The following is a 13,065-nucleotide window of genomic DNA, read 5'->3' on the forward strand; positions in this document are numbered from 1 at the left end:
CCAATATAGCATTAATATTTTAACATATTTGTTATTTATTAAGTAATGGCAGGTCATAGTTTATAAACTATTAAAATAGAAGGGCTACTAACCTATGTATTGAGGTTGAAAAATGAGAAAACTAATCAGTCGGAGATATTATAACTAGTCAAGAGTTTCTAGAATTCATTTCTCTTTTTTCAGACTGATAAATTCAACTGAATTTCTCCCCATAATTATTGTCTAATAAGAGGAACTTATATATACTAGTTTTGGGCTTGGATTCTTTCATTTATAGTTCTGTTAGCTGTGATTTTTCTGAAAATTTTTTCTATTGAAAACACTTCAACAGTATGTTGGCAATCATACACAACAAAAAAGTCTTCACTGGATACTTAAAATAAATTAAGGTGCTTCTTATTAATGCAAGAGTAACTCATAGTATATTAAGGGTGATTTTAATTACTTCTTTTAAGAAATAACAATTTTAGGTAGGCAATTGTGAGGAAAATTATCATCATAAAAGCCAAAGCCACATGATCCTTCCATAAACTCCAAGGTGAGAGATCGATGCCCTGGTTTGTCAAGAATTCTTCACCAATACATCTGAAATTCAACACAAAAATATATGATTATATTCCTAACATCTTTCAAATTGTACTAAATATAGTTGCTATTCCTTTGTTAAAGAAGTCTACAGGTCATCTAAATATTCAGTATCTGTCATTTCATAAGTAATAGCTGACAGTCACTGAGTACTTCAAATTTTGCTAGATATATTAAGCAACCTGTGCCTGACAGCTTAGTTAATTCGTAAAACAATCTAAAGGAATATAAATATTATGCATATTTCAAAAAGGAGATGATGCAGGCTTAACTTACTTGGCCAAGTTTACAGATTCACACTATGAACCAATTTCCTAGGCTTCTCAGATTCATCTGTTTTCAAATCTATAATGCTGCTCTCTTCAAAGGAAATACTGATCAAGTAAATTCATTTTCTCCTCGTGGGAAAACCTCAGTTTTTATGATGACAACTCTGTCCCCTGTTTATATGATCAAAGCTCCTTAAATTCTGCTTACATCACAAGATAGTCATCCAAAAAATAGGCTAAGAATTCTAAAACCAGAACCAGGGGGGAAAAGGGCTTGTGAACAGAATTCTGTTCTGTCAGCTCTCACACCAATACTATAATGAGTATTGCAGATAGTCAGCAATGAGAAGATACCAGCAGGTCTAGGATCAGGCTCAAACCTTAAGTAGCAGCTAGAGGAGAGCAGGATGGAGTGCCTCTGTCAGAGGTGAGAAAAGCACCTGGGCAGGGCTTACCAGTAGCCAATCCAGAGGTTCACAGACTATAAGCCCTTAGTAAACCATGAAAATAGTCTATTACAAATTCAAATGTTCTGAAAAAGAACTCATTTTTTCACATTCGATAATATTTTACTGTTAAGAGAACAAGAGTTACACAACATGTTCACATACATTAGTGCCCAACAACTCACTTTACGAGTTAAAAAACTTAGGCTTAGAAAGTCTTATTGACCTTGAAAGAATCCTTACCAGCTCTAAGGCCAGGGACCTTTCCATATCATACTATGATAGTAAGCAAACCCAACGTGACACTGAATGCAAACTTACATTACATAATTGGAACAGCTACTGATTTCTGTTGTATTGAGTTCTGGACAGTAGTTTCGTCCCAAAAATTCATTGTGTTGCAAAGCCTAAAACACAAGGGGGAGAAGGGTAAGATAAATAGTTTCAAGGGATTATCACAAGGGGGCAGGGTAAATAGTGTCAAGGGATTATCACAATTATGCCCTCAAGTTTAATGTTTATGATTATTTCTAAAAAATATTCTCTTTCTTGCCATGTCTTTGCCACAGCAAAGTACCTAATTTTCCCTGGAAATAAAGTAGGCTAGGGTTGAGATGCTGGCTCCCATTGGATAAGAAAGGAGAACTCTGGTTAGATTAGACTGTGGTTACTTCCTTCTCTCCCAATTTTATAGTTTGAACACTATATTTAAAATGATATAACAGTAAAATGGTTCTGTGATTTGGTTTGGAATCTTTGATGGCTTCATAACTGTGGCATGCTTGGTGGCTAGGAAGTTTCTGTGCAAAGACACAGAATGCCTGGCTGCTAGGAAAATTTCTGTGCAAAGACATAGGATGCCTATCTGCTGTAGGAATGCTCTGCATAAGGAGGATCTGTGCTAGAGTCTTATCAGCCTCAACCTTGACCTCAGGCTCACAGCTCCTGAGAATAAACAAAACTCTCTTGTTAGACAACTACAATGTTTCACAAAGCTCCACTGCACCTGAACCTGTCCATATAACAGTAAATTTAAACAACGGACACTTGAGAGCTACACAAACCTCTTAACATTACATATTGCAACTGTAGCATGTAAGTGAAGAATAAGCTGCATAATGTTACTTACTCTGTAAGCTGCCTAATGACACAATGAGCGATAATGTACTACTGATGCCAATGATCTAATGAAACTTATTGATATAAATAAATAAAGCTGACAGCTTGGCTATTCTGTTAGTCTGCCTCTGTATCTTGTCTCTGTGTCTCTTTTTATTTTCCTTACATAATAGAGCTCAAAGAATATTGCTGATTTATAATAGCAATCTTCTCTTATTTATTTTTTCCAATCCATTTTAATTATGATAGTCAAAAACGTAATCATTCTATTTTGACACAGGTTATTTTGGAGTTGAATAGCTCATGAAAGACAATATGGTTTTGAGTATTATATGATTTTTGTTCTGTTCTAGTTTTCCTTTTGATATAAACTATAAATTCTAGTCTCTCATCCTCTCATTTACTTCCTTATTTAACTAAAACACTACATGTTTATCATCAACTTTTATTTTCACATTTTACTATGAGATTTATCTATGACTTTCCTCTTCCTCAAACAATGGGGTGACTGGGAAAAACCCCATGTGACTCCAGGGACTTGTGCTAACTGAGGCTAACAGGATAGTCTCATTAATTGCTCTTGAAAGGAGACTCCAAAATCACAGACATTCACATCTCATGGCTGGGGAAATGAGCTGGTCAGGCTTTATTTTGCTTTTCTCATAGCTTGGAAACACATGTATTGTAAGAGAATAAGACAACTTACCAAATAGCCATAGTGAGGGATACTGAAGTACTCAAGCCATGATAGCCAAGGTGGAAGAGGAGTGAAAGTCAGCAATATACCCAATAAACCCTATAAAAAGCAAAGACCATGAATCAGAACCCAACTTGTGATTTTATGAAGAATTCTAGATAATACCCTTTTCAACTTTCAACTCTACAACTTTCCAAACATTTCCACTAGGATCATCTCTCTTCATATTCCTTCCAGTTACTCTAAAAAAAATCTTCATCGTTTGAATGTGTATACACCTCTGTGTATCTAAGGTTGTTTATTATTTTAAAGGAAGGACCATTTCCTATAATCTGCATAATATATACTATTTGGATGATCTAAAATTATTAAGACTATGTCCTCAACATTCTCTGTAACTGCACACAATGGAAGTTTAAGAAATAGTCATTCCTTGGTACCTGAGGGGGATTGGTTCCAGAACCTCAGTTCACAGATACCAAAATCTTCAGGTATTCAAATACCTTATTTTTAAAATGGTGTAGTATTTGCATGTAAATCATGTACTTCCTTTTTTACTTTAATATTACTTCCTATATATTTCAAATCCTTTCCATATTCCTTAATGATACTATAACACAAATGCTATATAAGTAGTTGACAATACATATTTTATGGCATAATGACTAAAAAATGACATTAAGAATAATTTGAGGTTCAGAATGCAGGATTCAGATTACCCAAAGCCTAGAACTGATAAACACAATAATATGATGAAGTACAGCAGAAAATATGGTCAATACTTCCATTTAAAGCTATCAGAAATTAATATTACAATAGAGATACTAGGAACAACTTCTCAAAATACAAGGAACAGCTATGAGGTTCACATAACACTTGTCCTAAATGGTACAATTTAGGTGGTACTTGGTACCACTAGGATAACAACATAATGACAACGTTGTATGTCTGCCCACATTTAGATTTGACCTAACCAAGTGCTTCATATAACACATACCATCTCTGAGTAATATGTGGTTTCATGACTATGGTTTTAAGGTTCTACCAAGATCCTTTACATAATATTCAGTCAAAATATCCCATAAATCAAACAATTCATCTGTATTTATTAAAGGATATTTTATTTATTACATGAAATATAAACAAGACATCACTTTCTGAATGAGATACATTGTAGTTGACAAATTCAGAAATTCAGAAATGAAAGATTTACACTTTGACAAGAACTTATGCTGATTATGTATCACTGAAAGACATCTATTGTAGCAGAGATGACAAGTGCATTAATTGGTTAAGCACTCCTATTTAGTCCATGTCATGGAACAAAAATGTGAGAACTATGTTGGGGATATAGCTCAGTGGGTAGGGTGTTTGCTTCATGTGCACAAAGCCTTGAGTTCAATCCCCAGCAGCACACATACACACACACAAAAAAAAAACAAAACAAAACAGGGGAACTTGTTCTGTTTATCTGTTAATTCATCTATGTGATTACAAACTTTAGGTCCATGTGAGATTAGAATTAAGTAACTATTATAAAGAAAAGATAAGCAGAAATACTTGATATAGAGATTCTTAGGAACACAAAAAGGGAATCACCTAGTACTGTGGACTTTGGAATTTTCCAGTATTCTTAAAACACTCCTTTTCAAAATACAGGACCCAGGTAAGACCCCCCTCCCCATGCCACACACTATTACACTTCTCAAGGAGCTTCACATTCACCTTGGAGTTTCAATGCATCCAATGAAACTGTCTCCACTGGTTAAACAGCTAGGAGTTCTCTAACTCCAGCATGAAAATCAGGTAGAGTCTACTGATCGCATTACTCTGATTTCTAAAGTTCAAGGTCTTATTCAATACTATCAAGAAGTGTCTTTTAAAAGCTCATCACTAAAGACATGTTCATACTAACGACATTAGAACACTAGCAAAATAAGCTTGGATAAAGTTGAGAAGGAAAGCTGGTAAATTCTCTAGAATATACCTCATCTAGGCCTCCTGGAAGCGACCAAATCCCATGTATAGAATACTCAAAGTAGGTTTTAAATGACAGGTAAAGGCACAATAAAGAAAGAAGGGGAAATTTCCTTCTGAGAGAAGTACAGTTTATACTCACCAGCATTAACAGATAATAGGTACTTAAAACTGCTGCTATGAAATAACGTTGATGTGAACCTATAGCCAGTAGCAGGGAAGCAGTTGAATAGTACACCATCAAAACAGTAAGCATCATGATTGAGAAAGCTTCTGCCTCCAGTTTCAATCCTTAGGAAAAAAAGAAGGGTTTATCACGGCTGCCTAGGTCAATATGTATTCAGGATCATTTACCATGCAAATAATGCTAATATTCAGAGCAATTAATACCTGAATGAAGAAAGTTACCCACATCCAACTACCATGGGCCAGCAATTTTAATTTTCACCTATATATAATTGCATGAAGTTACCACACAGATTTCTTTTGTACATTTACTTGCAAAGCACTTTTCCGTATAGCACCTCTGTTTTCCTATGTGGAATTAGGACAAACTTCAGAACTACTTAGATGGAGAGGCACAGGTAACACAACTGGTCAAATTATACTGCCTTCTCCTATACTCAGACATCACCACATTGCTCACTATTTGCTGTCACTGCATTACTGAAGAAACAGGAATCAGGTTTCACAACTTCAGTGGTTTTAATGCCTGGGGGAAAGAAAGGAATCTCCATACCTAAGTCTCCCAGACAAACCATCACATGGCTCTGTGATAGAGAATGGAATAAGATAAGTATACTTTAAAAAGTGTACCAAGCAAACATTCATTATATAGTTTAAAGATTTGGAACAGCTATAAAAACACTGATCAGGAGTCTGGGCCTAGATACCATGATCAATTCCTTATAATACACCTCTTATTTGTATACCGGAAGTTTTTGGTTCTTATACTATAGTGTGTTATCATAAATAGATATTTCCAGTGTATGTGAGAAATAGAGAAACATATAGAAATTCAGAAGCAATGACCCTGGGGTAAAGTCTGAGAACAATGCAACAATGATCAAACCCCAAAGTAACCATCTTTCTCTCATTATTAAGGGTATAGGGAAAGAAGACATGTATACACAGATTCTTTACTTTTCTATATATCTCTTAGACCTTATCAATAATACATACCAATCTAAATTTTATCTGTATATAGTCACATGTTGAGAGACAAAGAGAAACAATATAGATAGATAGGCAATAACTATCACAGCTCCTCAGCATAGTGTTGAGTTTTTTATAAATCATTTCTATGTTTCTTCATGATACATGGCATCTTGGTAAAATGAAGTTTTGTAAATATTGAAAGTTCTGTTGAGTAGAGCATGGGGCATGTGTGCAATCCCAGTTCTTCAGCGGACTGAAGCAAGATGATCTAAATTTTCAGATAAGTCTGAGAAGCTTAGAAAGACCCTGATCAAGACAAAAATTTTTAAAACAGCTGGGGATGTATCTCAGAGATAGAGCATTTGTCTATCATCCATGAAGCCATTGGATTGATACCCAGCATGGCACCAAAATAAAAAACAAGAAGCTTCACTTGGGAAAGACTTGAAAACAATACTCAACTGAATGGCTATTGTTGAGCATGCACAATGGATACACACTTCCCTAGTGGTGGGAAGTGTGTACTTCTAGTTGTAAGAACCATAAACATGCTTGCAAAAGAAATTGGTTTTAACACATAAGCAAAACTAAAGACACATTCTCTTTGTATTGGTACTTACCTATCAAGAAGTATGCTACACAAGTACATATAATTGGCAGCAAACTCCTGGGTAGTAATTCAGATACCAGTTTTCCAAAGAAGTAAGATGACACTTCATACCATCCACTAATAAGCTCTTGTCTACAAAACAAAAACACACACCACACATCCCAGATTAGTCTAAGGCACAGCCCAGTGGAGACACTGCTGTCCAGGTTCCTGCTGCCACCAGGTCTGCCACCAGCTGCCCACGGGCTCCAGGCTGACCCTCCCACCCTGCCCCCATCCCTTCTCCATTGCAGGTATTGCCTCCCTGGAGGTGGGACACAGAGTCTGCATCTCCTCACTCTTCTCAGATACCCTGCTTCTCCTCTCAGGCTGACCCCTTCTTAGTAGTACCAAAAGGGCTAATCTTAGCAGTAACAGAAGATTTTCTTCACTCCAATTCTGACCCTGTAAAAGATGACACTGTTATTCTCCAAGGCCTCAAAGCAACTTATGATCCCTAAACTTTTTATACTTCTGCTACTCTCATGTTAGAAAAAGAAAATGACTTCTCCCTCCAACGATCACCAAGCAATACACCCATCAGCTACCAAACCCTCATCTTTCTTCTTCCTGATGTCTTTCTCCTGAAATTCAAAACTCTTCCACCAGTATCTTCATTCCTTCCCTTTCTGATAATTCCAGTCCTTGGCATATAAATAGGGTAAAATATCTTCCATTTTTGAAAGCAGAAGAAACAACCCAGTCTGCTTTTTAGTGTAAGACTGCCCTCTTGATCTTTTCATTCCTTCATCCACTAAGGCCAACTGTACTCTCACCTCCAATTGCTAATCCTACAACTTAACTCTCTACTAAGAACTTCAAACTTTTCTTGCAAGGGTCATGTTGGCCTGTTGTTTCCAAAAAACCTAAAGATACTTTTCAGCTCTTTATTGCTGGCTTTCTCTGCAGCACTGCAAACTGATGACCACACCTAATTCTGAAACTTTGTTTTCCTTTGGTGACAGGCCCCACAAGCTCTTGATTTTCTATTTCACTCTTGACTGCTTGTTTTCAATTAATTGTGATAACCTGCATACATATTTCAAAAGCTCATGTTACACAATGATAAATACATACAGTTTATATTTGTCAACTAAACAAACCAAGAAATAAAAGAAAAATACTGGTAATCCTCTGGGTCACACCTTTGACCCAATTTTAGATCCACTCCCGAAATAAAAACCTACTCACCTAAAGAGCTTCTCCAGTTCAACACTCTTTCCTCCTAACAGGCCGGCCAAACTCTGGAAGATAGTCAGTGTACAGAGTGCCCGGGCTCTGCCAGGACAGAAAAACAAACAAACAAAAAAAATCCTCAGTCAATTCAAAGCTATTAGATCAGCTTTCAACTCACAGGATCTCCTTCCACAAATTATATAACATTTTTCTTTAAAATAGAGTCTTTAGTATTTTGTTATGGCAGCCTGAGCTATCTGGTCAAAGAAATACCATCACCTTGAATTCAGTGTTTCTCTGTTTATATTTTAGGAATGAATGCTTGGCACCATTCCTAAAATATAAACAGAGAAACAGCAAATTTAATAAACTTCTCAGATGGTTAAAAATTTAATTAGCCAGTTTGATTTTAAAGTTGAGTCAAGAAAATGGTGAGACATGTGGAAGAAAAATGCCAGATGTTAGAAGGAACCCACACTCCATTCCTTCAGACACACAGACAGCACACACGTCAGCAAAGCCCAACAGTCATCCTTGACCAGGACAGCCACCTTCCTACAAGGTCTTCAAAAATAAATCAAAGAGATATAATTTAAGAAGAAAAAAAAAATTCTGTGTACCTTCTCAGTAAAAGAATTGTGTTTTTTTTTAAAAATATATATAATTTTTATGATTATATACCAACCTCCTGGAAATAAGAACAAGCTTCTCTTCAAACCAACTTAACTGATATGAATGATTTTTAATTGAAACATTTTGAAAAAAAAAGATAAGGTAGTACATCAGTTAAGTGACATAAAAAACAAGAGGAAAAAATATTTTAAATATAAATTCAAGTGAACAATTCCAGCTATATTAAAGGAAAAACAGGAGTCCAGAGACACTCCATATATTTTCCTAATGCCTAAAGAATGATGAAATAATAGTACCTGTAAATGTGTAAACATGTAAATGTTAATATGATAATTAAAATAAATAGGAAACAGCCATGCCTAGTAGATAATCAACTACATAACTTTGAGTCCAAAAATTTACCTTATGTAAACTTATAAGTTAATTTGAAATGCATGGGATATAGCAAAGATTCAGTTCAATATAGCTAATGATATTATAGTGTTCATAACTCTGAGAAGACAATGAAATTCATTCAGATACATAATATGATTTATTTTATATTACTTTTTATTATTACAGAACCAATTCATTCTAATTCTTTATAAGATAGTAACTTACATTTGTCATATCTATTATTTATCTGATTGATTTTAATTTTTAATTTCAAATAAATCAAAATATACTTGTGCATATATGGTACAAAGTAATGATACTATTTATAAATATGTTAAATAATGAAGTCAAGGTAATTCAGGTGATCTCTACCACTTCAAATATTTATCATTTTTCATGGTGAAAACATTTGAAATTTAATCCAAGCAATTTTGAAAGGTATATTATTATTTAGCATCTTCACAGCAATGAGCAATGTATCTCAAAAAAATTAAAAAAAAATGTGTCTCTTCAATCTGAGACTTTGTACCCTTTGATCATAATCTCCTCATTCTGCCCATCCCTCAGATTCTGGCAACCACCGTTTACTATTCTATTCTATGCTTCTAAGAATTATTTAATTGTTCTGGAATGTATGTATAAGTGAGAATATGTATTATTTGTCTTTCTGAGCCTGGATTAATTTACTTTCCATAATATTCTCCACTTCCATCCATGTTGTCACAAATGACAAAATTTCATTTTTTAGGGCTGAATAGTATTCCATTATGTATACATACTACATTTTTTTCCCCATTCATCTGCTGACAGGCACTTTGATTCCTTAACTTGACTATTGTGAATAGTGCTGCAATGAACATAGGACTGATGACACCTTTTTCACAAACTGATTTCAAATAATTTCCATAAATATCTAGAATTGGGATTAGTGGAATCATTTTAAAATACATTTTTCAAATTTGCTTAGCCATAACTATAACCTTATAAAGCTATTGAATCAAAGGTGCTCACACTCTACATAGAATTCAAAGCCAGTTCTTAGTTATACAGGTTAGAGAAAGTGCAAGGATAGTACTTGATCCCAAAGAAGAACAAAACCTTTGGCCTCCCTAGCAATTTCAAATGATAAAGGACTGATAGTCACTGCTGGAGAGTGCTGTAAGGACATAGTTTCCAAAATGATGCAAAACTACTGTTTTCTAATCAAAAGAATAAATCACTGTTAGGTAAGCCACACACACAGGCTACTTTTACATAACCAAATGCCCACAGAAAATGTGAACAAAGGTAAGTCAAAAGGACAAGTTAAAATAAGGTTGATGTCTAAATTCTTCAAAAATAATCTCAAGAAATTGACCAAGATGCTTAGCATAAACAATGTTTTTTGGAACCGGGGGTTCAATCCAAGGGCTCTTTACCACTCAGCTCCAGCCCCAGTCCTTATTTTTTTGTCTTGAGACAGGATCTTGCTAAGCTGCTGAGGCTGTTCTGACTCCACCTCCCAAGTAAGTGGGATTATAGGCAGTACCTGGCTCTGACATAAACAATTTACAGGGAAAAAATAATTTACACTGATATACAGTTTCAGAGGTTTCATTCCACCCTTGGCTGGCTTCTTTGGTTGGGGTTAAAGCAGAATATTATGGCAGAAGTGATGCTGGAGGAAAGCTGCTCAGCTCATTGCAGCCAGGAAGCAGAGAGAAAGAGAGATGAGGAGGGGCCAGGGAAAAGATCAACCTTCCACCAGGGCATGCCCCCAGTGACCTGCTACCTCCAACTAGGTCCCACACCCACGAGTCTTTCTAACTATCAATTGATGAATCCACTGGGGAGAAATGTGCCTTCATGATTCTATCACTATCCAAAAGCCCCACCTCTGAACACTCCTGCATTGGGGAACCCTTCAACATATGAGAGTTTGGGGGATAGTGTAAATCTAAACAATGCTCATTCTTAGTTTAGAAAATAGCCAGCCTTCTCCATGTATCAAAACAGACTCAACACAAGCTTTTACAATCACCCTCTATAATAAAATGGGGATAAGACCATACAGCCCCTTTGGCTGTTTAGAGGTAACCTTAGGCTCTGGATGACAGGCAGCCATCCCATCAGGTAGCCACATATGGTTCTCCATACATGAACTATGAGGAGGACCCTGGGTCTGGGATGTTGCTGAGCACCTATGTTCAGGACATGACACAGCCAGTTAAATCTCTCATCATGAGAAGAGATTAAAGGACACATTACAGTTGAAACTAGGCAACAATCACAAAAAGTAATATGAGTGCTCCACACAACAGAAAAAACTGAGTTCTGTCCTCTTAACTGACACTCCTATGTTCCCCCCCAAAAAAAATTCAAAGAAATTGACTCACTAGTAACAACAACAACAGACAATCTTGATTACATCAAAAATAGAAACATTTATGTGTCAAACACACTACCAACAGAGTGAATAGATAACCCAAAAGATAGGAGAAACTATTCACAAATTAAGTAACTGATAAAGGATCAGAAATTCATAAATATAAAGAACTCAAAGTCAACAATAATGAAAAATAAAACAATTAAATTTTTGAAAAGGCAAAAGACTTCACAAGATATTCACCAAAAATCCAATAGATCTCTATTATTTACAAAAATAAAAATGAACAAGTTCTGGTGGGGATGTGGAGAAACTGGGACCCTTGCATGCTGCTGGAACAATGGAAAATGGTGCAGCTGCAGTGGAGGACAGCATGGCAGGTCTTGGAAATCTTAACAGAAAGTCCTTATCACCCAGCCATTCAATATACCCCATTGAGGTGAAATCAGAGACTCACAGAGATAATTCTACTAATCGCAGTATTACTCACAATACTGAGTAATACGGACCCCAAAAAGGGGTCAATGACACAGACTTTCATGAATGGATGCATAAACAATATAATGGACAATTAGTTGGCCTTAAAAAACAAATTCCAACATATACTACAGTATGGATGAACCTTGAGAACATTATGCTAAGGGAAATAAGCCAGTCATATGCAAAAAAAATATTACATGACTGCAACAGAGAAAGTCAAAGATGGTTGCCAAGGGTTGGGAGAGGTGGGTATGGAGACTTACTATTCAATGGTATGAAGATTGCATTTCAGAATATGAAAGAAAGGTCTGGAGGTGGATAGCAGTGATGGATGCTCAGTATAAATGTATGTGATGCCACTGAACTGTACATATAAAAATGGCTGAAAGGGTAAACTTCAGCTTGCATATAATTTACCACACATATGTATACATGTGTAAAAAGAATACTGACTCTTTCCTGAGTTTTGCATCATACTTATCATAAATTCAAATTCTTGAATGGGTGTCTACAAGCTTGAATAATGTAATGGAATTTTATAAAAATCAAGATCCAAATTTACCTACCTATGGTAGATGTCAGTACAATCATGTTTTAGTGCCAGGAAAAATGCACCTATGACCACTCCCAGAATGACTGCCACAGTTATCTTTTCAAAAAGAAAAATGAACATAAAAAGGGTAAGAATTTCAATTAGAGTTAAGATTTTTCATGTCATTTATTATTATATGATATATATATATATATATATATATATATATATATATATATATATATATATATATATATATATATATAGATCACATCTCTCCATTTCAATGAACACTTTAATGGTGTGGCCAGAGTCACTAAGCAGTATATGTTATGAAAATGCTATCTAAATTAGATGGCAAATTAAGGTATCTTTTCTTCAGGGAATTGGCAGGACAACAAGTAGACTACTGGACAAGCTAAAATTACTCTCAGTGTCCACCAGGCACTGTCAGTTAAGGGTCCAGTTCAATTCAGGTACTGAACCCACAAATGCTACTAGAGTTAACAGACATGCAGGGATCTGGGGAAGTCATTTGGGAACAAATGAAACTCAATACTATAACAGTATTAAAATGTGAAATAATCAGTGAAGGACATTTATG

General features: G+C 35.4%; 1 protein-coding gene across 1 annotated transcript; it reads right to left on the minus strand.

The window, feature by feature from the left end:
* Positions 1 to 423: 423 nt before the first annotated feature.
* Positions 424 to 12,574, minus strand: LOC144366777 (broad substrate specificity ATP-binding cassette transporter ABCG2-like). Its single transcript, XM_078021599.1, has 7 exons — positions 12,496 to 12,574; positions 8,092 to 8,178; positions 6,872 to 6,993; positions 5,236 to 5,384; positions 3,126 to 3,215; positions 1,622 to 1,707; positions 424 to 585 (listed from the first exon to the last, which is right to left on the minus strand). Exons 4-7 carry the CDS (start codon positions 5,350 to 5,352, stop codon positions 438 to 440), a joined length of 441 nt encoding a protein of 146 aa, XP_077877725.1. The 5' UTR covers positions 5,353 to 5,384; positions 6,872 to 6,993; positions 8,092 to 8,178; positions 12,496 to 12,574; the 3' UTR covers positions 424 to 437.
* Positions 12,575 to 13,065: the final 491 nt, after the last annotated feature.

This window comes from Ictidomys tridecemlineatus, chromosome 9, assembly GCF_052094955.1.
Source record: "Ictidomys tridecemlineatus isolate mIctTri1 chromosome 9, mIctTri1.hap1, whole genome shotgun sequence".
NCBI classification, from domain to species: Eukaryota; Metazoa; Chordata; class Mammalia; order Rodentia; family Sciuridae; genus Ictidomys; species Ictidomys tridecemlineatus.